Below are 24,966 nucleotides of genomic sequence, written 5' to 3'. Positions count from 1 at the left end.
CAGCTTCATTGGCTCCTTGGTCATTTGCTGCCAACCCAGCCCTCCCCTTGTAGACTTCCACTGACATTTTGATTTATTCACAAAGACAAAGCATTTCCTTAAGACCATGTGAAGGTCAACCATTCCCCACCCCAATCCTTGGATTTCAGAAATGACACCTTCTCAAAGTATGCACATAAAAAAAAAAACAGCTTTATTCAAACACAGAAACCTAAACATTGGGTGGATGCAAACTGCCTTTGCTCTTTACCCCCATCAGCCACTATTATAGAAGTTTCTGACAATTCCAAATATTCTGAGCTTTTGAAAATATATTGAAAGAAAAAGGTTATTTTCCAACATTCGTATGGCTTTCTAAATTCAGGGCAAATAACTTCAAGCAGCTTGAACCACCCTAGATGAATGGTTACGACGCTCCAGTCAATCACTGCAATGGATGTGAACGATTTGCTAAACTTTCTAGGTGAAATAGCCATCCGGGGAAAACCATTCCATTTCAAGTTTTCTTGTATTCAATCCTTTCTACTTTCACCTCATCCCCGATGAGTTGATACACATAAGTAACAATGACGGAGGACTGAACATCCATCAGAACAAAGGAAGGAATTATATCCCTGGAAAGAAGAAACGTTTGGAGTTGAAATAGGAAGTTATTTCTTCAAATTTTGCTGCATTAGTTCATTTTTAAAAAAGCAGTCTTAATAAAACCAGGTCTGAATTTCTATCACACACATCACGCTAAACTATGACATAGTATACTGTTTCTGGATTAATTCCTGGCTTTAAAAGTGCATTTGTTCAGGATTTATTTATTTAGGTAGGGCATTTACATGCAACAATTGATTTACAAATTTCATTTAAATAAAGCATTAGCAAATATATACATAGAAGGTATGCGGAGAATACAATATAAGAGATAAAATAATTAAGATAAAACCACAATAAAATCACCATAACATGGAGTCATAGAATTGCATATGGAATAGATGTTATAATTTGATATCTAAGGAAGCTGACCATGTAACAGCTTCTTAGGGGGCTGTGATTAGATCTTCCAAGGATTTATTGAAATCTTCTATGATATATAATTAATCTTAATTTTCCCCCCAATTGCAACCACCTGGTTAAAACAAAATGGGACAAATGTTGGCAGAAAAGACTCTTAGATTTAGTGGAGGTGAACGTGCTTTGTATTTAACCCTTGAACACAATGATGGCAAAATTAAATCATCCTACGGTTTAAAGAACAATTTCCCAATCTGATTGGTACACGTTCCCATGGTAGTTATTCAGAAGTGGGACAATTCCTTCATATTCTTCCTTTGCTCTATTTTAGAAAACAAAACGTAATTTTCACTCACGGTTTTCAAGAAGAGGTTGGATGTCCATTTGTCTGGAATTTGTACAGGGTCCCCTGCTTGATTAAGGTGTTAGATGAGAAAACTTCCAAGATCCCTTCCAACCCTGTTATTCTATCTTCTACTTCACCTTGCTTGGGTCTTCTCCATTTAAGGCCATGCCTGATCATCCACCCAACAACCAGCAATTGAAAGAGATGCTCTACACACACACACACACACACTGAAAAACCACCCCTTGTAATGTGTAGTTCTCACCTTTCCAGAGCACTGTAGGCCCCTGTGGCTGAACCAGGATTGATGTAGAACTTCTTCTCATGTTCTACTGCCTGAAACTTATGAGTGTGTCCAGATATTAAGATGTCCACGTCCAGCTGCCTCTGCAGGATCGCCAAGCTGGCCAAATCCCCCCAGGGCATAATTTGATGTCCATGGATCAGACCAATTCTGAACTGTCCAACAGTGACAATTTTCTGCTGGGGGTAACTCGTGCCCTGCAAAGAACCGTGTCAATGATTAGCCAATACAGAACTCAGTAAAGATAATCCTTGAGAACTCCTTGGTGCTTGCTGGTTTCCTTGCAGATATTTCAATACCCGTACTAGGTAACATCATCAGGACTAGAAAACAAGCAAATTCAGGGAGCACAAAGACCACACAGTCCTCCTCCTTTCCCCCACCCGCAACCCCATCCCTTTCTAGCACTGATGGTGATACCTAGTTTGGTTAATGTAATGTCTGCAAGAAACCAAGTTGCAGAGAGCATCAAGGACTCCCCATGTCAACCCTGAGCTACAAATTTTATTTGTCTTTTAATGACCCCATAATCCCTTACATCGGGGTGGAGTCAGGGCAACTGAATGGAGCTGAGTGATTACTGGCCGGATGCCTTTCCCGTTGCCAGTGCAGAGTTCACAGCCATATACTCATTGTGCCCAAAAAGAGAAATATCTGTTGCTACCTAGGATCGAACTCACAGCCTCCTGATTGTGAGGCGAGAGCTTCACCTCTAGGCCACCGTACCACTCAAACCCTCCCAATTGCAGTCATAACTTGAGGACTATCTGTAGTGCCTGAGATCAGGACAGGCTTATACTGAAATGCAGGCTGAACAGTTTTATCTGAGCCTTGGTTTTGAAGTCAACTGTGGTGGCTTGTAAGCCAAAGTGTATGTTTTAGCTGATTGTGTGAATGCATCCATTATCATTTTTCAGTGTGCTTTTATGAAGACAATGATTGTGACTCAAACCATCATTTATAGCCTAGTTCTTAAGGATGCTTCAAAAATATAATAGCTTGCTTTCACATGGCGTAAGTTTATCCACTGTGGTTCAACACTGTAGATCAGGGGTCTTCAAACTTGACAGCTTTAAGACTTGTGGACCCAGAATTCGTCCTCCAGTCATGTTAACTCAGGAATTCTGGGAGTTGAAGTCCACAAGTCTTAAAATTGTCAAGTTTGAAGACCCTTGCTGTAGATGAACCCACCCCCCACCAAAAAAAATGCTTTGCTTAATAAAACACAGATAGGACAAACCATGTTTAGGAACATAGACCTTGGGAATGAGAGTTGTGTATGGCTCTCAAAACTTGGCATACATAAAACTCTTTTCAAGTTTCCCAAGGAATTCTAATTTTAAGGCAGAAATGAAAGTTCTGCTATCATCTAATAAAAGCTGCCATTAGTTTGAATTTACAGCTAATGGAATCAAGTTTGTCAACCTAAATCCATTTCCTCTTAGAGGAACAGTAGGTTTTTTTTAGCTCAAAAGACTAATGCTAAACTAGGTTTAAGTCTAAGGAACATTAAAGCATTGGTAACCACCATAATATAAGTAGAACCTCCATGAACATGGGAAAAAAATGATGCTCTTGAACTTTCCATGGGAGGAATGGATGGGCTTCAATTGCCCAAGCCAGAATCAGCCACGTTCTCCAATCTCCTACCTCATCAAAGTCCCCTCTAACGATGTGGACATCTCCGGCCAGCGTCCTCAAATAATCATAGCTCTCCTTGGTGCAAAGATTCCCAGTGCAAAGGATATGTTGGATCTTGCCTGGAACTAGCAACTTTTTAAACTTGGTTGGAAGGCTGCTACATCGGTGTGGGATGTGAAAGTCGCCTATCACTAATACCAGCTGAAGGGGAAAAGAGGTAAAGTAACAATCAATGCCTGGAACGCTCTACCCCAATCCATTGTTTAAGCTTCAACCTCAAACTGTCTTCTGTGGACCTCACTACATTCCTAAGCGGTCCTTAAAGGGGGCATGCATAAGCCCACCAGGGTGCCTACTGTCCCTATCTTACTGTCCCCATTTATCTGTATTTACTCCCTTTGTTCTTGTTTATGTTTATACTTATACTTGTTATCTTGTCCATGGTTTGACAAATAAATGGAATGGAATAAAGTAGAGAGTCCACTGCAACATTCAGTAATCATTGGTTCAATTCATTCCAAAGGTAATACACTTCCAAATTTGTTTTGTCACTGAGGAGGACAACAGAAACTGAGGACATGTTAAAGAAGTTGTGTTATAGCAACACGGAGATATTGTTGGTTGTAAGAGGAGAATAAAGGAGATTCAACATTTAAAAAAATAAATAAGATAATGCAGCCTAGGAGAACATTCAAAGAAATGCTCCTTCAAAGCTAGCACCAATCACAAGCATTTTTTTTAAATTATCCAACCATTTCTAAACATTAACCAAACTGATTAGTTTAGCAGCTTCAGATATTCCACAGTTTAAAAGCTAAGTGCATTGTTAAAAATTGTCCTCCTGTTTTGGAGAATTAACCAAGTGGTAAGTGGTGAAGATAAAGGGAACTATCTAATGATTCACGCCAATGAATCATTCTTTTAAAACTACCAAAAAGTTTTGGAAAACCCCGAAATTTGAAAACAAAATTGATTCCTTCCTCTTTAGCTTTTTACCTGGAATAATTTTGAAGTTCAGAATGTTAAGAGGGTAGAAATATTGGAACAAATGCTGTTGCTTTGTGTGTCGCCTCAAGAGACAAACCTCAAATATTATTCAGCTGCAAACATTTTTAATGACAAGACTCATTTTCAGCATTGAAATTAAATGGATTTTTGTTGCTGTTACAAATCCACATTTGATCTAATGCAGGGTCCTAATGCATGATTGCTCTGTCAAGATAAACTATGACTTAAGAAGAAAAGCCTCTGAAATCTTGAGTGCCCAATCTTGAGAGCACAAAAGGAACTGATACAATCTTAGCTCCATTTAAGGGGAGCTGCGTTCTCTGTAACTACCATACAAGAAGATTCTACATGTTTCTGACTTGGAAATCTTGCTCTATAATCTTCACAGTTGTACACTCCAGTGCCTGTTCAAAAAAACCTACCCCCCCCCCCCGACAACACACAAACAGTTGTAACTCAAATGCATCTAAGCTTATCCAAAGAACACATCTTCAACTACAAGTATAGCCCAACAGACAGAGTTGGAAATAAGATTTCGGGACTGTTACACAATAGTCCTAACGTTACCTTTTCAAGTAAAGAAACACCCAATAGGTGGATAGCTGAATCCCATTGCTATCTATCTACCTGTTAATTTCTGCTCTATAGGTTCAGAAATGCCTTTGAAGGGGTCTCTAAATGTTTAAAAACTCCAACACATATGCATGAGAGAACCAACCTAGAACTAAGGAGAAAAATTCCAGACAGTTGGAACAATTAACCAGTGGAACAACTTGCCACCAGAAGTTGTGGCTGCTCCAACACGGGAGGCTTTTAAGAAGAGACTGGACAGCCACTTGTCTGGAAAGGTATAAGGGTCTCCTGCTTGAGCAGGGGGTTGTCTAGAAGACCTCCAAGATCCCTTCCAACTCTGTGATTCTATTAACAGGGCACCACTCCCACCACTCTTTCATCCAAAGCGAAGATTTAAAACTCTCCCTAGAATCTCAACTCAAGCAGACTTGCTTCCAGGTGGAAAAAAGGCCACCATAAATTAACCAAGGGGGACCCAAAAATATCTTTCTCCTCTACTCACCATCTTGCTGAATCTCTGACTCTGGTCTGGGTTAGCAAGTTGCAAAGCAAACACACTAAAAAAGCAGGAATACAGGTTGCCAAAGGTCAGCTGTTACCCTTTGATTGAAGGACTAAGACAATGCAAAACCACAGCCACTCCCCCTTAAGGGCTTTTTATATTTGTATTTAGTTTAGGGACCCCAATCCTGAAAGTTCTTACTTGCAAAGGCTTTCTTTTAAAGCAACAGCCTGCTTTGAATTCCAAAATCTGCTGTACAGGTAAGTCCGTGACTTACAAGGGTTCATTTAATAACGGTTCAAAGTTACAACAGCACTGACCAAAGTGGCTAAGCACCGTTTTTTCATCCTTGCCACCTTCCCGTGGTCAGCTGATCAACATTTGGGTGCTTAGCCATTGTGGCAAGAAAGGTTGAAAAATGGAGCAAAACTCACTTAACATCCGTCTTGCTTAGCAACAGAAGTGTGGAGCTCAATTATGGGTCATATTGGGGTTGAGTTTTGTTTCCGCTCAGTTGACAATCATGGGAGTGAAATTTATTGTACAGGATCCTGAATTTCTTGTGAGGTTCATAGGAACGATTATAACAAAAGTGAGGAGGCTAGAGTGGTACCCCCTAAATCTCCCTTCCTCTGGGAAATCCTCTGGAACATGACATGATTTGCTTTTTAAGGAGGGAAATTTATTTAACAGATAACAGAGTTGGAAGGGACCTTGTAGGTCATCTAGTCCAACCCCCCGCCCAAGCAGGAGACCCTACACCAGTGGTCCCCAACCTTTTTGTGCCAGGGACCAGTTTCAAGCACAAACACTTTTTCAAGGACGGGGTGGGGGGTGGGGAGAATCCGAGTTTGGTGGTTTGCTTGCAGACGTTTCATTACCTGACTAGGTAACATCTGATGTTGTTACCTAGTCGGGTAATAAAACGTCTGCCAGCAAACCACCAAGTTCAGGAGCGCCTCAGCCCTGCCTCCTCAGCCCCATCCCTCAGGTGTCTCCCTCCCTCCCTCAGGTGTCTGCCTTGTTCCTCTCAGTCGCTCTTCGCTCCTCCACCAGCCCAGGAAGAAACTGCTTCAAAGAAGCCGGGTGTGTGGTGGCTTTCCTGTCGCCGCAGCTCCTCCGAGCGCTGCTCACCCCCACCCCACGCGCCGCGCGCAGTTCAACCCAGTGCTCCGTTCTGCCTGCCTGCCTGCCTGCCTTCGTTTCTGGTTGATTCGGAGAAGCTTCGCTGATAAAAAGAGGCGAATAGTTATTATTCTCAGCCAAGCTGCTCCAAACGAAGAAGGCAGGCAGGCAGGCAGAACGGAGCACTGTGGGTTGAACCGCGTGGGCAGGCGGGATGGGGTAAACGGGCACTTCGGAGGAGCTGCGGCGACAGGAAAAGCCACCACCCCAGCTTCTTTGAAGCAGTTTCTTCCTGGGCTGGTGGAGCAGCGAGAGAGCGACTGAGAGAGGAACGAGGCGGGAGGAAACCGAAGCTGCTGAGCCAGAGAGCAGGACAGGCTTCGTTGCTTCCTCCCTCCCTTCTCTCATTTGTGTCCTTGATCCCGATCCCAGCAGCATTCACCAAAGGCGAAGAAAGCCGCCATTTTTTTTATTTATTTTTCTTTGCGGCCCGGTACAGAGTGCTCCACGGACACCGGTCCACCCCGGTGGTTGAGGACCCCTGCCCTACACCATTTCTGACAGATGGCAGTCCAATCTCTTCTTGAAAATCTCAAGTGATGGTGCTCCCACAACTTCCGAGGGTAAGCTGTTCCATGGGTTGATTGTTCTCACTGTCAGAAAGTTTCTCCTTATTTCCAGGTTAAATCTCTCCTTGTTCAGTTTCCATCCATTGTTTCTTGTCTGGCCTACAGGCACTTTAGAAAATAGCTTGATCCTTTCCTTCCTGTGGCAGCCCCTCAAATATTGGAAGACCGCTATCCTGCCTCCCCTGGTCCTTCTCTTCACTAGACTAGCCAAGCCCAGTTCCTGTAACCGTTCGTTGTATGTTTTAGCCTCCAGTCCCCTAATCATCCTGACTGGTCTTCTCTATACTTTTTCTAGTGTCTCAACATCTTTTTTATAATGTGGTGAACAAAACTGGATGCAGTACTCTAGGTGTGGTCTTACTAAGGCTTTATAGAGTGGTATTAGTACCTCCCTTGATCTTGATTGTATCCTTCTGTTAATAGAACTTAGGATTGCATTAGCTTTTTCGGCTGCTGCTGATATTTAGTTGGTTGTCCACTACTTTTGGTTTTTCTTGCCTAAGTGTAGGACTTTCCTTTTCTCTACATTGAATTTCATTTTGTTAGATATGGCCCAGTGTTCTAGTCTGTCAAGATCCATCTGGATCTTGAGCCTATCTTCTTGGGTATTAGCAATTCCTGCCAGCTTAGTATCATCTGCAAATTGGGTAAGTTCCCCTTCTATTCCCTCATCTAAGTCGTTAATGAAGATATTGAAGATATTGTTTGCTTTTCTTGCTTGTTTGTCAAACATATACAAGACAACAAGTATGAACATAAACAAGAACAAAGGAAGTAAATACAGATCAATGGGGACAGTAAGACAGGGATGGTGGGCACACTGGTGCGCTTATGCACGCCCCCTTTAAGGACCTCTTAGGAATGGGGTGAGGTCCACGGTAGATAGTTTGAGCTTGAAGCTGCGAGGGTTTGAAGCTGTGACAATGGAGTTGGGTAGGGCACTCCAAGTGTTGACCACTCTGTGGCTGAAGTCATGTTTTCTGCAATTGAGTTTGCAGCAGTTTACCTGCAGTTTGTATCGGTTGTTTGCCCGCGTATTGTTGTGATTGAAGTTGTTGACAGGCAAGATGTTATAGCAGACAATTTTGTGAACTATACTTAGATCGGACCGCAGGTGGTGCAGTCCCAGATTGTCCAGGCCCCAAATTTCAAGCCCGGAGGCGTAGGGAATTCTATGGTGAGTAGAGGAGTGGAGAACTTTTCTCGAGAAATACCTCTGAACCTGCTCAATTGACCTCTTTATAAATCTCCCCCAGCCTCCCGGTGTCTCAATGTTTGTCTCAAGATTGCACAGCTCCAAATACCTTGAACCATCCCCAAAACTAGCAAGATAACATTCTTTCCTTCACCACTTCAAGATCAACAGCTTGGGCAAACCATTCCTCTTTCTGTTGGTCTTTAAGCTCCAAGGAGCGTGTTTTGTTACTTCCGTTGATCGCTGTGGGCAGAGTTCCTTGTAGATGAGCTGATTCCCAGATCTGCCTCCTTGGGCTACTGACAGGGATGGCTAGGCTGGAAGTCAGCCTGTAAACCTGTGCTCTGGAATCCCAGGAGGTCTCTTGTTGTGTTGATAGAATATAAAATGGAGTGGAGGAGAGTATAGAGGAGAGGAGAATGTAGAGAGGTAGAGTGTAGAGCAGGGTGTAGAGCAGAGCAGAGCAGAGTGTAGAGGTGAGGAGAGTATAGAGGAGAGGAGAATGTAGAGAGTAGAGTGTAGGGTAAGGTGTAGAGGAGGAGAGTGTAGAAAGTAGAGTGTAGAACAGGGTGTAGAGCAGGGTGTAGAGATGAGGAGGTGTAGAGGAGAGTGTAGAGGAGAGAAGAGTGTAGAGAGTAGAGCATAGAGCATAGAGCAGGGTGTAGAGCAGAGTGTAGAGCAAGGTGTAGATCAGAGTAGAGTAGAGAGTAGAGTAGAGCAGAACAGAGTGGAATAAGAGGGCAGAGAAGAATCAAGACCAATAAAAATTTTGATCAATCAAAGCTGGATTGCCTTCACATTGCAAAAGAACTGTTTATTTAAGAATGCCCCAAATGTTTTAAGTTTTCTTTTACCTGCATAGTAAGAAAAAATCAACACGACAGAGGTTTGTGCCATGGTCAAGAAAAAAAATGGTATTTCTTGCAATAAAGCTCTCTCTCTCTCTCCCTCCCCTCCCTCCCTCCCTCCCTCCCTCTCTCTCTTGCATCTCTTCTTAAAGTCCCGAAAGGAGAGAATATACATACATGCAAATGAGATGCCTTTTTTAATGGTTGCATGGCGATTTGTGTCCCTTTAGATTATAAAGAGAAGAGCGTGCTAAAGAAGCATCTTGTAGGAACAGTCTCACAGCATGTTTCTTGAGTGAAAGAAAGGGTGGGGCCCAGATAAAACCTACATTTAATTTGTTTTATTTAACTTTCGTGCTGCATTAAACCTAGCTAGTATGGATAGTGCCCAAATAGATATTGATTAATTTGCTCTTTATTGTTGTTAGGTTCCAATCAAGTCATAACTGACTCCTGGTGACTCCATGGATAAGACCTCTCTAAGAGGTGTCCATCTTCTAGTGAACTACACGATTCTTACAGGTACATTCCTGGATCTTCCTGGACCAGTCTTGGTATACTGTTAGCCTCTTATTCTTATTCTGTTCATTTTGTCTCAAATGAAGAAACAAAAACACCCCATCTGATTCTGCTAGTAACTAGGAGTACTAGGAGTAAAATTGCCAATGGAGCTCAGATTTCCAACTGATTAGATTCTGACCTCCAATGAACAGCCATTACGTGATGCTTAACTCAATTTAGAGATGTCTGCTCTAAAATAGCAATTAAAATTACATCCTGTTGTCTACTTCATACAGAGAATGTCCATGTTTTACGTCTTCATTCTGTTATTTCTGAATTGTGTTTGATGTTTGTAGCATACAAGTGGAATAGACAACCCATGTTTGATGTTTGTAACATACAAGTGTTCGTCTGGTTTCCCACCCCCCACCTGGGGTAGAATCATAGGGCTAGAAAGGAGCTTGGAGGTCTTCTAGTCCAACTCCCATTTGTCCAGGAAGGACTAAGGCAGAAGATCTTATTCCATGCTGTGCAAATGGTTGTCCAATTTTTTCTTGAAGACCTCCAGGAATGGAGTACCCAAAGCTCCAAGAAGCAAGGTGTTCATGAAATGGAAAAGGATGATGTTAGTCATCTAGTTGTGTCCAACTCGTGGTGATTCTATGGACCAGGTCTCTCCACATCTTCCGATCTTGCACTACATAAAGCTACTTGATTTTAAACATATAGTTTGACTCTTTAGTGCAAGGGTCTTCAAACTTGGCAAGTTTAAAACTTGTGGATTTCAATTCCCAGAATTCCTGAGCTAACATGACTGGAGGAGGAATTCTGGGAGGAATTCTAGGAGGAATTCTGGTTGTTCTGACCACAGCCAACCAAACTTGGCAGCTTTAAGACTTATGGACTTCAACTCCCAGAATTCCTGAGCTAACATGACTGGAGGAGGAATTCTGGGAGTTGAAATCCACAAGTCTTAAAGCTGTCAAGTTTGAAGACCCCTGCTTTAGTGGCATTCACTGATCTGTTGCTCTCATGGGGATTTTCTTATCATGTTCACTTGCCTTTTTCTGGGATAGATACCTGTGTAACAGACACACATCGCAACACATGAATGGTGCTAAACCACCACAACAAATGCAAACTGGAAGTACACATCTGCAGAAGGTTTTTGCCTCACTTCCCTGTGCAGGTGGCATCACTGTGAAACATCTATAAGACTGACAATAATATTTTGCCTCATCTTCTACTTGAACACTTGTAATCGTTAAAATAGCTCTAGAACGCTGTTTCTATCTCTCCTCCTCCTCAGTGTACCAACTGGAGTCATCAGTGAACATGACTACTAATGCATCCCAATTGTCAAGAAATATTTGAGTGAGCATTTTAAGTATAAACTGAATATCTTGCTAAAGTTGACCCGGACCACTTTTCAAACAAGCTGAGGAACATTTCGGAGCTCCTCTTGATGTCTTCATCTGAAGAATGGAAAGCCAAGAAGATTGCAGATTGCTGGAGAAATATCTGGACCAGGAAAGGTAGGAAGTCCAAGAAGGAATATTATTGAACAGACCAAGTAGAGTAGAAAGGAAGGAAGTACATTCAGAGTGGTGAGATTCTTTAATTGTAAAGAACTTACAATTAAGGTAGTCCTGACCTATATGACATTGGATTACTGGTCTGGTCTTCCCCGAAGATCTTCTGTTGGATTATATGGACTTCCTCATTCATGTGGTGCAATCCATTCTCCATTGCTCAATAGAACACGTCTGAGTTCGGTTTCTGGTTGTTCTTCCTTATCCAGCTTACCAAAAGGCTCAGACAATCTTAAAGAGTAGGAATTATTCCTGGGAACTGGATAGTGATGAGTAGAAGAGATGGAGGTCAATAGAAATACCCCAACAGTTTCATCTTGATATCAGATAATATGAGGAGCAAGGCGTTGAGGTAATTCCCCATTAGGAGAATGAGCGCATACAGGGAGACGTAGTGAGAGTAGGGAAGAATAACACACACACAGCACACAGATACACTGTACAGTAAATGTAGTTTTTACTTCCAATAAATGTTTAAGCACAGTCCAAACAAGCAGTCCAAATCATTCTCAGGTAAGGCAGTCAGTGTTCAGTTCAGGGATAATCCAAATATCAAAGTCCAGTATCAAAAAACAGTTCAGTAACAGACTTACATCAATGATCAGTAACAGTCATTAGGAGGAACGACAACTCTCTCCAACAGAAAAGAACAGAAACTCACTGAGACTAAACCAACCCAGGTTTCTGGTTCCATCTTATGGCCGTTTGAGAAACCACACCCAATTACAGTTTTAGGATTCTCTTAAAGACATAGTATTAAAATGTCTATCCTGGTTTATATATTTCCAACCCAAATAACTGTTAGGTGATTTACATTCCTAACACAAGGTACCAGACAGCTAATCCATGCTGCAGTCATCAACATATAATCTCATAGCACCACTTTCTGGATGTTCCTTAAAAGAAGAAATCAGAAAACATTGTAAAATACTGGTGGTTTCTCAGAAGGTCTTTAAGATCTGGCTTGTTCTGCCAGGAATGGTGGATGGAAGGTTAGGGAAGTCTGTGAGTTATTGTGATTAATGTTGATGGTTGCCATGTTTTATTTTTCTTCTGTTTTGTTATGTTAGGATTCGCTTGATGTTTTTAGCTCTGATCTGTGCTCAAACAACAACCTTTTGTATGCATTGTTGGGGCCATATAAGAAGAATTTATAAACAAATACAGTCAATAGATACAAGATCATATTGCTTCCATGTTTGGAGATTCCACTTGCATTATAGTGAACAATGAGAACAATGAGCCAATGGGACAACTTACCTTCAGAAATCGTAGATGCTCCCATCATTGGAGGGTTTTAAGAAGAGACTGGGCAGCCATTTGTGTCAAGTGGTATAGGGTCCCCTGCTTGAGGAGGGGGTTGGACTAGAAGACCTCCAAGATCCCTTCCACCTCTGTTGTTCTGTTAAATGGCTACAGCCTTCAAAGAGGCTGTGAAGAACACAGGGCAGAAATTCTGTGTTAAATAAGGCATAGTTATACTTCAGCTGACCCCTTTCCTTCTGCCCACCATGAAGTCCTAGTCCAATGGCAGTGTCCTCCTAAAATTCAAATGCCATGATATCCCCAAGAGTCTAAAAGAGAGTAGCGCCAACAGAAGAAGAACCTGACCGCTTGAGAAGGCTAAGAGGAACCAAGAACACTATTTCACATATTTGCAAGTCGTGCATATCAGAGATCACCTGCTGCAAGGTTTTTGTTCAGCTCTTCAGTGGGATTGTAACACTGTGCACTTGCCACCAGCTGCATAAGAGAGGCAATAATAATCAGCTTCATCCTCTGGCTCAAGACTGGAGATGCTTAACACAGCAGATTTTCTGGAGTTTTCAACAGAACCAGAGAATCGTGCTGGGATTCCAGAGGCTCTGCTGCTATCAGCATATATAAGGAGTTTGGGGGAGGTTCCAGGCTTCTGTTGATACCAGGAGGAATCGTATGTTCCAATTGTTCCACTGCTTATAGTACAAGAGATTTGGACTGTCCCTCCAGGAGATCCAGAGGCAGAAGTTGGTTGATTCAGGACAAACTGGGAAAAACTTCCTGAAAAAAGCAAAAATGACAGGAGGATTCAATCAGCAATGACGTTCATTGAACTTAGGAGAAAAGTGTGGTAGGAACAGAAATCTAAAATCAAAGAAGTAGAGGAGAAACCACTGCCCTGAATTTTTAGGTGATGGAGGAAGAGTATAAAAGTCCCAGCCTTTTAAAATAAATACCCCAACTTATCAATTACCCATAAAGGAAGAGGAAAGGATGAGAAGAGGCAGCCAAACCATGGTGGAAGATCGGGTCAGGAATGAATTGTCTGCAGATCCGGCTGTCCTCTCTGCTCTTAAGCCTTTGGCCAGTGGGGAATTCAAATTCATGCAAATGATCTGCCTGCTCATTGAATCTTCCTCAGATATGAGAGCTTGCCTCAGATAAGAGGGAAGATCATCCTTTGAGGTTTCATCCTCTACAAGCGTTAAGATTTGCTGGTGCAGTGTTTGTGGACACTCCCATTTAGCAAAGCGAGAACTTTTGGGAAGGATGTTAGAGCAATTGCAGAGGACAAAGCTTACATGAGACATGACCACTCTTTCTCTCCTTGATCATTCTTTGTTCAGGCTGAGAAACATTCCACTCAGCAATCCAGGGAAATTATGGTCCATTTTAGAGATATTAGGAGCGACAACTGTCTATCTTAGGTCACAAATTTGTGTTTCCCACAAAAGCTGCAGTGCTCATCAGAGTTGACAAAAAAAAAATCAGTTCGGAAGCTACATGGACTACTGTACTAATATAAGAGCTGGTGCCCCACCATGATATAAGACAACCAGGGCCAAAAATTTGAAAGGAAGCAAAGAGTAAAGAGCAGTTCCCACCAAGGAGCTGTAATTTCAAAGGGGAGAGAAATATTTGGTCTGAAAGGGAAGAGTGATGGACACAGAAGAAGCTTCCCTGAGCAGAAATGATCAATAAGAACCAAAAAGTGGGTGTCCAGACCAGAAGTTTGATAAGATCAGGAGGAGAGAAGGCCAGCCCATAGTTGGAATGAGGGATAAAGATGGACAATATATTACCCAATGGGCCATTACATGAAGTGCTCTGAGTGAAGCTCTATGCCAAATGAGATGTACTCACAGGTCAACTGATCCCATTCTATCCACCCTGTTAGGGTTTTGGAATTAACCCCTAGCAGAGTATTGCAGCAGTAGTCAAGCCAGGCAGCCAAACGAGAGCGGAAGGGCCCCAGAGTATACACACACTGAACACAAACACTGTTTGTAGTTTAAATAGTTTTTAATCCAGTTAGAGTTTAAGCATTGTCATTCAGTCCATTAAGTCATTCACAGTATTTCCATCCAGTAAGACTCACTAGTATAGTCCAAGTCAAGAGTCCTTGCAATATCTTTATCAGCCGATAAAGATATCTTCTCCTCCTCCGGTTTCACTCTCCAGAGAAACAAACGCTGGATATTCAGCAGACAGTAGCAAACAATAACAGTTCAGTCACAGGCACTCACAGTCAGTAATCACAGTTAGTCGCAGCAGCACACAGTAACAGTTACAGCCAGACAGTAGACTCACAGTAAGCTTTCCAGCTTCTAATGCTTCCTTATATTGTAACTTCTAGCCGCACCCTTAATCGGCTAATTTCCTGCTGCATTGTGCTTAAAGTGATAAGCACTTAAACCATGATATCTAAGTTTTATATATTTATTCACCCAAACCATATTTGGTATCAATGTTATACCTAACATACTCCCCTTTTGGGTGAAATAAATATATAATACCTTTACAATCTTATCCCATATTTTTCACAACTCTCCTGGTGCTTACTGGCACCTTGGGCTTTAGTAAAATTATCAGCTAAATTGTCCTCCGACATACAGTACTCTAGCTGAATCATCTTACTTCTTACAGATTGTCTTACGTTTAGGTATCTTAGATCTGTATGCTTGCTCCTTGTTTTTACTCCAATATTTGTGGCCATTTGAATTGCTGCCTGATTATCTTCATGTATAATTATAGGATAATCTACAGTTATACCTATATCAATTAACATTTGTTTATACATTATTAACTCTGTACATAACAATGATAAACAGGAGAATTCTGCCTCCATAGTAGACAAACTTATATGCTGTTGTCTAATTGACTTCCAGCCTATTAATGTATTACCCAGCATTATGGCTGTTCCTGAAGTCGACTTTCTAGTGTCTCTTTCTGATGCAAAGCTAGCATCTGCATATGCACACAGAATTAAATCACCCTTTGGTTCTAAATACAATGAATAATTCATTGTCTTTTTAAGATATCTTAATATCCTCTTAGCTGCAATCCAGTGTCTTTCACATGGTGCAGAATTGAATCTAGCCAACTGATTCACGCAGTACGATATATCTGGTCTAGACCAATTACTAATATAACTCAAACTACCAATTAAAGATTGATAAATCACCTTATCAAACTCAGGGCTTTGTACATCAGTGTTGCTAAACTCCTGACTCATTGGAGTCTTAGCTGGCTTACAAAGCTCCATCTTGTAATCTTTTAGCAATTTGCTTATCTTATCTTCCTGAGATATCTTAAAACCTTTCCGTGTTTTCTTTATATTCAAACCGAGATACTTCTTTATCTCCCTAATTGCTTGATCTTTATTCTCTTTCCTAATGATGCTATTATTTTATTTGCTTCATCATTAGTTTCAGTTATCAATGCAATGTCATCTGTGAATAGTAATAATAATGATACTTTCCCATTTGTCTCCTCTTAAACAGACATGGATCGGCTAAACCAGCTTTAAATCCTATATTGTCTAGTTCCTTTACAATATACTGGTTCCATTCATAGCCTGATTGTTTAAGACCATAGAGGCTTTTCTTTAACAACCAACAATCATTATTATCCTTACTTTCACTTTTAATACCAACAGGTTTATTCATATAAATAATATGTTTTAATGGGGCGTGCAAGTAAGCAGTTTCCACATCTAAATGGTTAACTATATAGTTTTTACTAGCTGCCCACACTAAAGCTGCTCTCAAGGTTGCTGCCTTAAGACTAGGTGCAAACACCTCATCGTAGTCATTAGCATTCTGCCTAAAACCTTGGGCTACTAACCTTGCCTTATGGATTAAATTACCATCCTTATCTGTTTTTACCTTAAATATCCATTTGCAGCCAATGGATTTCTTTCCTACAGGTAATTTGGCATTTTCATACACCTTCATATCTCTTAATGAATTCAGTTCCTTATTCATTGCTGCATACCATTTTTCTTTTTCCTTATTAGGATACTTTTTAATTTCTTCAACAGAATTAGGAACTTGATTAATCTGGCACACTGTGTTAGCCTGGTACCTATCAGGCGGTCTAGATATACGTGTAGTTCTTCTGGGAATTACAGGGCTTACAGGAGGACTTTGTTGAACTACTACCTGTTCATCTTTCTCATCCTGTTCAGCTATTGAATCTGTTTCTTCCTTTATGGGCACTATTTCATCCTGTATTTGTCTCTTTACTTTATTTTTAAAGTTACAGGGATAACTAATGGGATTTCTATAGGATTCAATAATTACATCTTTATTGGCATCCTGTTCTAATTTCTCCCATCCTTCATGTTCTAGAAATTGGGCACTAGCACTACATAACACTTTAGATGTGCCTTTCTCCCAAAATCTATATGCCCTATGGTTTGCCTGATAACCAACGAAGAAAATCTTTTAGCTCTATGTTGCCCTTTTTTTCTGAGTTGTGCAGGAATATGCACCCATGCTGGTGCACCAAATGTGTGTAGGTAACTTAGATCAGGTTTCCTGCCATGCCACCTGGTGAATGGAATTTCACCTGTTGTTGTATTAACAACGTTGTTCAATATGTTATTAGCACACATTGTAGCCTCCCCCACAAAGAATCAGGTAACCCAGAATCATTTAACATTGTTCTAACCATTGCCTGTAGTGTTTGGCCTCTTCTTTCAATAAAAGCGTTATGTTCTGGCCTGTATGGAGCAGACTTCTTATGCTCTATTCCAGCTATCTTAAGTCTGTTCTGGAATTTGTTATTAATAAATTCCGTGCCATTATCTGTCACCAGGGTTATCAATTGACGTTTAGACTTTCTTTCAGCAAACCTAAGCCAATTGAAAAAATGTTGATATGTTTCAGTTTTGCTTTTCATTAAATAGCAAAACCCATATCTAGAATAATGGTCCATAATGCTCAGTATATATCTAGCACCCCCATACTGGGTTTCTTTGGACCTATTATGTCTGCAAATACTACTTCTAAAGGTTCTTTTGTTTTGAAACCATTTAGCCTATTTGCAGGCAATACCTTGCTCTTATCTTCACAGCAAACATTACAACGCAAATATTTATCACAAGGTTTTAACCTTATTCCTTCAGATAACTCAACTGTACGTTTTAGCATTTTAAAATTTACATGCCCCAAACGCCTATGCAATAAATGGATACATTCTTCATGAGGCTTTATATTATTAAATACAGTTTGAGCCTCCCCTTTCTTACTATTATCTAAGACATATAATGTTCCATTTAAAGCTGCAGTTACCCTTTTGTTATCTTTTCAATTATGCAATTATTATCCCCAAAAGTAATTACATAACCTAATTTATCTAATACCCTTACTGAAAGCAAATTAAACTTTAGTTGCGGTACATACAACATTTTTATATCCTGGTTTATGTACGGACAACGTGCAAAACCTTGACCTTTCGCTTTCAGGTTCCAGCCATTGGCAAGAGATATATGTTGAGAGCTTGTAGACATTTTTATAAATTTTGTCTTATCTCTTGTGATGCAGTGGGATGCGCCACTGTCAACCACCCATAAATTATTCTTCACATCAGAGTTGCTAAACGTGGCTAGTTCAAATGCTTTCTTTGGCTTTTTTACATTCTGGCTTTTTCTCTTTTGCAGAATCTTGCCAAATGTCTCTGCTCCACAATTAAAACACTTTTAATTGTGTATGCCGTTGAAGATAAATTCTCTTCTTCCGGTGCTGTACTTTGCTTTGCTGGTTTCTTTCAAGCTTTGAAGATAATTTCTCTTCTTTCTTATCTTCTCTCAGCTCGTCACGCTCACGCCTTCTTCTGGCTTCTTCTAGTAGCCTGCCTGTAATCTCGGTTAATGAGAGGCTTTCTTTTGGCAATACTTCCAACGAAGTTACATAGTCATCATAGCTTTGATCTAATGAAGATAATATTATGTAGACTTGTTGCAGTTCATTAAATATAAGCTCTTTTTCTTGCAAATCTTGAAAATGCTCTTCATACAGTTTAAATGAACTAACATATCTCCATTCCTCTGAAGATGCGTTCGAAAAGCTTCCGTGTAAGATTTATATGTGCTCCTACACTGTCCCGAACATAAATCTTCCTGAGGTTCTCCCAGCAGTTTGCAGCATTTTCTTCTCCACGAATATGGACAAGCTGCTGATCACAGAGAGTCAGTCCTATGATGCATAAAGCCTGCTCATTCTTCAGTTTAAAGTCTTGTAACTTTTCTTTATCATCATCATTAGCAGGATCCCAGCTACTCACATCTGGTGGGTTTGCTATAATGTCCCACAAACCTTCTCTGCGTAGAAGTAAACTACATTTCATTGACCATGAAACATAGTTTGTTCCATCCAGCCTGGATATCATGGACAGTTGTGACAAATTTACTTGTGCCATTACTCTTCAGATATTTTTGACTATTTTAAACTAATTAAAACAGTTTGTTTTTACAGTAATGTGCAACTCACACCAACTCTCTCTGCTATATCCTGGTTAGTTAGACTATGCTGCTGGGCCCATAACCAATGTTAGGGTTTGGAATTAACCCCTAGCAGAGTATTGCAGCAGTAGTCAAGCCAGGCAGCCAAACGAGAGGAAGGGCCCCAGAGTATACACACACTGAACACAAACACTGTTTGTAGTTTAAATAGTTTTTAATCCAGTTAGAGTTTAAGCATTGTCATTCAGTCCATTAAGTCATTCACAGTATTTCCATCCAGTAAGACTCACTAGTATAGTCCAAGTCAAGAGTCCTTGCAATATCTTTATCAGCCGATAAAGATATCTTCTCCTCCTCCGGTTTCACTCTCCAGAGAAACAAACGCTGGATATTCAGCAGACAGTAGCAAACAATAACAGTTCAGTCACAGGCACTCACAGTCAGTAATCACAGTTAGTCGCAGCAGCACACAGTAACAGTTACAGCCAGACAGTAGACTCACAGTAAGCTTTCCAGCTTCTAATGCTTCCTTATATTGTAACTTCTAGCCGCACCCTTAATCGGCTAATTTCCTGCTGCATTGTGCTTAAAGTGATAAGCACTTAAACCATGATATCTAAGTTTTATATATTTATTCACCCAAACCATATTTGGTATCAATGTTATACCTAACACACCCACCATAAAGTCCCAGTCCAATTGAAGCATCCTTCTAAAACTCAGATGTCATCACATCCCCAAGAGTCTAAAATGGAGTGACAGGAGCGAGGAAACACATGACAGTTTGGGAAGGCTAAGAGGAACCAAGCACAATATGTCACACATTTGCAAGTCGTGCACCTACTGCAAAGTTTTTGTTCAGCTCTTCAGTGGGATTGTATCACTCTGTGCTTGCCACTACCTGTATAATACAGGCAATAATAATCAGCTTCATCTTCTGTCTGAAGATTGGAGATGGTTAACACAGCAGTTTTTCTAGAGTTTTCAATAGAACCGGAGAATCATTCTGGGATTCCAGAGGCTCTGCTGCTATCACATATATAAGGACTTTGGGGCATTTCCAGCCTTCTGTTGATACCAGGAAGACTGGTATGATCCAAGAATAGAGACAGATGCACCTTGAGTCATGACAAGTTGGGAGAAAGTCCCTGTAAGAAAGCAAAGATGACAGGAAAGACTCAATGAGCACAATGTACATTTAAACCAGAAGGAAATGTGTGGTAGGCACAAAAATTAGCAGGTGGTTGGAAGGCTATAGTCACATCAATTTTAGAGTACAAATCCCAAGACATAAATTACCCATAAAAGAGGAGGAGACGATGAGAAGAAGAGGCAACCAAGCCAGGGTTGGAGGGTTCAGAGTTCAGGATTGGGGTCAGGATTGAATTGTCTGCAGATCCAGCTGTCCTCTCTGCTCTTAAGCCTTTGGCCAGTGGGGAATTCAAACTCATGCAAATGATCTGCTCTGCTCACTGAATCTTCCTCAGATATCAAAACCTGCTTCAGATAAAATAAATAAATAACAGGAGAAAGGTTCCTGCCTGCCTGAGCAGGGGTTGGGATAGAAGACCTCCAAGATCCCTTCCACCTCCGTTGTTCTGTTAAATGGCTACAGCCTTCAAAGAGGCTGTGAAGAACACAGGGCAGAAATTCTGTGTTAAATAAGGCATAGTCATACTTCAGCTGACCCCTTTCCTTCTGACCACCATGAAGTCCTAGTCCAATGGCAGTGTCCTTCTAGAATTCAAATGCCATGATATCCCCAAGAGTCTAAAAGAGAGTAGCGCCAACAGAAGAAGAACCTGACAGCTTGAGAAGGCTAAGAGGAACCAAGAACACTATTTCACATATTTGCAAGTCGTGTATATCAGAGATCACCTGCTGCAAGGTTTTTGTTCAGCTCTTCAGTGGGATTGTAACACTGTGCACTTGCTACCACCTGCATAAGAGAGGCAATAATAATCAGCTTCATCCTCTGCCTCAAGACTGGAGATGCTTAACACAGCAGATTTTCTGGAGTTTTCAACAGAACCGGAGAATCGTGCTGGGATTCCAGAGGCTCTGTTGTTATCATAATATATAAAGAGTTTGGGGGAGGTTCCAGGCTTCTGTTGATACCAGGAGGAATAACCTGTTCCAATTGTTCCACTGCTTATAGTACAAGTGATTTGGACTGTCCCTCCAGGAGATCCAGAGGCAGAAGTTGGTTGATTCAGGACAAACTGCGAAAAACTTCCTGAAAAAAGCAAAAATGACAGGAGGATTCAATCAGCAATGACGTTCATTGAACTTAGGAGAAATGTGTGGTAGGAACAGAAACCACTGCCCTGAATTTTTAGGTGATGGAGGAAGAGTATAAAAGTCCCAGCCTTTTAAAATAAATATCCCAACTTATCAATTACCCATAAAGGAAGAGGAAAGGATGAGAAGAGGCAGCCAAACCATGGTGGAAGATGGGGTCAGGAATGAATTGTCTGCAGATCCGGCTGTCCTCTCTGCTCTTAAGCCTTTGGCCAGTGGGGAATTCAAATTCATGCAAATGATCTGCCTGCTCATTGAATCTTCCCAGATATGAGAGCTTGCCTCAGATAAGAGGGAAGATCATCCTTTGAGGTTTCATCCTCTACAAGCGTTAAGATTTGCTGGTGCAGTGTTTGTGGACACTCCCATTTAGCAAAGCGAGAACTTTTGGGAAGGATGTTAGAGCAATTGCAGAGGACAAAGCTTACATGAGACATGACCACTCTTTCTCTCCTTGATCATTCTTTGTTCAGGCTGAGAAACATTCCACTCAGCAATCCAGGGAAATTATGGCCCATTTTAGAGATGTTAGGAGCGACAACTGTCTATCTTAGGTCACAAATTTGTGTTTCCCACAAAAGCTGCAGTGCTCATCAGAGTTGACAAAAAAAAATCAGTTCGGAAGCTACATGGACTACTGTACTAAGATAAGAGCTGGTGCCCCACCATGATATAAGACAACCAGGGCCAAAATTTTGAAAGGAAGCAAAGAGTAAAGAGCAGTTCCCACCAAGGAGCTGTAATTTCAAAGGGGAGAGAAATATTTGGTCTGAAAGGGAAGAGTGATGGACACAGAAGAAGCTTCCCTGTACAGAAATGATCAATAAGAACCAAAAACTGGGTGTCCAGATCAGAAGTTTGATAAGATCAGGAGGAGAGAAGACCAGCCCATAGTTGGAATGCGGGATAAAGATGGACAATATATCACCCAATGGGCCATTACATGAAGTGCTCTGAGTGAAGCTCTATGCCAAATGAGATGTACTCACAGGTCAACTGATCCCATTCTATCCACCCACCATAAAGTCCCAGTCCAATTGAAGCATCCTTCTAAAGTTTAGATGTCATCACATCCCCAAGAGTCTAAAATGGAGTGACAGGAGCGAGGAAACACATGACAGTTTGGGAAGGCTAAGAGGAACCAAGCACAATATGTCACACATTTGCAAGTCGTGCACCTACTGCAAAGTTTTTGTTCAGCTCTTCAGTGGGATTGTATCACTCTGTGCTTGCCACTACCTGTATAATACAGGCAATAATAATCAGCTTCATCTTCTGTCTGAAGATTGGAGATGGTTAACACAGCAGTTTTTCTAGAGTTTTCAATAGAACCGGAGAATCATTCTGGGATTCCAGAGGCTCTGCTGCTATCACATATATAAGGACTTTGGGGGCATTTCCAGCCTTCTGTTGATACCAGGAAGACTGGTATGATCCAAGAATAGAGACAGATGCACCTTGAGTCATGACAAGTTGGGAGAAAGTCCCTGTAAGAAAGCAAAGATGACAGGAAAGACTCAATGAGCACAATGTACATTTAAACCAGAAGGAAATGTGTGGTAGGCACAAAAATTAGCAGGTGGTTGGAAGGCTATAGTCACATCAATTTTAGAGTACAAATCCCAAGACATAAATTACCCATAAAAGAGGAGGAGACGATGAGAAGAAGAGGCAACCAAGCCAGGGTTGGAGGGTTCAGAGTTCAGGATTGGGGTCAGGATTGAATTGTCTGCAGATCCAGCTGTCCTCTCTGCTCTTAAGCCTTTGGCCAGTGGGGAATTCAAACTCATGCAAATGATCTGCCTGCTCACTGAATCTTCCTCAGATATCAAAACCTGCTTCAGATAAAATAAATAAATAACAGGAGAAAGGTTCCTGCCTGCCTGAGCAGGGGTTGGGATAGAAGACCTCCAAGATCCCTTCCACCTCTGTTGTTCTGTTAAATGGCTACAGCCTTCAAAGAGGCTGTGAAGAACACAGGGCAGAAATTCTGTGTTAAATAAGGCATAGTCATACTTCAGCTGACCCCTTTCCTTCTGACCACCATGAAGTCCTAGTCCAATGGCAGTGTCCTTCTAGAATTCAAATGCCATGATATCCCCAAGAGTCTAAAAGAGAGTAGCGCCAACAGAAGAAGAACCTGACAGCTTGAGAAGGCTAAGAGGAACCAAGAACACTATTTCACATATTTGCAAGTCGTGCATATCAGAGATCACCTGCTGCAAGGTTTTTGTTCAGCTCTTCAGTGGGATTGTAACACTGTGCACTTGCCACCACCTGCATAAGAGAGGCAATAATAATCAGCTTCATCCTCTGCCTCAAGACTGGAGATGCTTAACACAGCAGATTTTCTGGAGTTTTCAACAGAACCGGAGAATCGTGCTGGGATTCCAGAGGCTCTGTTGTTATCATAATATATAAAGAGTTTGGGGGAGGTTCCAGGCTTCTGTTGATACCAGGAGGAATAACCTGTTCCAATTGTTCCACTGCTTATAGTACAAGTGATTTGGACTGTCCCTCCAGGAGATCCAGAGGCAGAAGTTGGTTGATTCAGGACAAACTGCGAAAAACTTCCTGAAAAAAAGCAAAAATGACAGGAGGATTCAATCAGCAATGACGTTCATTGAACTTAGGATAAATGTGTGGTAGGAACAGACATCTAAAATCAAAGAAGTAGAGGAGAAACCACTGCCCTGAATTTTTAGGTGATGGAGGAAGAGTATAAAAGTCCCAGCCTTTTAAAATAAATACCCCAACTTATCAATTACCCATAAAGGAAGAGGAAAGGATGAGAAGAGGCAGCCAAACCATGGTGGAAGATGGGGTCAGGAATGAATTGTCTGCAGATCCGGCTGTCTTCTCTGCTCTTAAGCCTTTGGCCAGTGGGGAATTCAAATTCATGCAAATGATCTGCCTGCTCATTGAATCTTCCTCAGATATGAGAGCTTGCCACAGATAAGAGGGAAGATCATCCTTTGAGGTTTCATCCTCTACAAGCGTTAAGATTTGCTGGTGCAGTGTTTGTGGAAGCGAGAACTTTTGGGAAGGATGTTGGAGCAATTGCAGAGGACAAAGCTTACATGAGACATGACCTCTCTTTCTCTCCTTGATCATTCTTTGTTCAGGCTGAGAAACATTCCACTCAGCAATCCAGGGAAATTATGGCCCATTTTAGAGATGTTAGGAGCGACAACTGTCTACCTTAGGTCACAAATTTGTGTTTCCCACAAAAGCTGCAGTGCTCATCAGAGTTGTCAAAAAAAAAATCAGTTCGGAAGCTACATGGACTACTGTACTAAGATAAGAGCTGGTGCCCCACCATGATATAAGACAACCAGGGCCAAAATTTTGAAAGGAAGCAAAGAGTAAAGAGCAGTTCCCACCAAGGAGCTGTAATTTCAAAGGGGAGAGAAATGTTTGGTCTGAAAGGGAAGAGTGATGGACACAGAAGGGCCATTCATCAATATTAGGAAATGGAAGATTTCTCCCCAGATAAAACCCAGTTTTAGATATACAGAAAATCTTAATTGGCAAAAGGACACCAGTCAACCTGAACTACAGCTAAATTAATAAGGTGTCAGCATTATTAAGGAGCTCCATCCTTCCGAGGTGGGTAAAATGAGGACCCAGATTGTTGGGGTCAATAAGCTGACTCTGTAAACCACTTAGA

The 24,966-nt window shown here is 41.3% G+C and overlaps 2 protein-coding genes across 2 annotated transcripts in view; both read right to left on the bottom strand.

Annotated features, from left to right (window-relative positions):
• LOC113431270 (immunoglobulin lambda-1 light chain-like) overlaps window positions 1–24,140 on the bottom strand; it is a 118,966-nt gene extending 94,826 nt beyond the window's left edge. Inside the window, exons 1-2 of the mRNA XM_087942461.1 lie at window positions 24,065–24,140; window positions 23,564–23,870 (exon numbers count right to left, since the gene is read on the bottom strand). Of these exons, the coding sequence (XP_087798587.1) occupies window positions 23,564–23,870; window positions 24,065–24,107 (350 nt within the window). The 5' untranslated portion in view covers window positions 24,108–24,140. The remainder of the gene's footprint in view (window positions 1–23,563; window positions 23,871–24,064) is intronic.
• Window positions 361–13,839, bottom strand: LOC113428011 (uncharacterized). Its single transcript, XM_087942820.1, has 7 exons — window positions 13,503–13,839; window positions 12,981–13,309; window positions 10,900–10,960; window positions 10,079–10,107; window positions 3,306–3,497; window positions 1,617–1,852; window positions 361–614 (listed from the first exon to the last, which is right to left on the bottom strand). The coding sequence occupies exons 1-7, from the start codon at window positions 13,837–13,839 to the stop codon at window positions 497–499; spliced, it is 1,302 nt and encodes a 433-aa protein (XP_087798946.1). The 3' UTR covers window positions 361–496.
• Window positions 24,141–24,966: the final 826 nt, after the last annotated feature.

This window comes from Notechis scutatus, chromosome 13 (assembly GCF_049901735.1).
Source record: "Notechis scutatus isolate UNSWTSFEM ecotype Mainland chromosome 13, rNotScu1.2, whole genome shotgun sequence".
NCBI classification, from domain to species: Eukaryota; Metazoa; Chordata; class Lepidosauria; order Squamata; family Elapidae; genus Notechis; species Notechis scutatus.
Note: the sequence above shows the minus strand (reverse complement) of the source record. Positions and strands in the feature narration are given on the sequence as shown.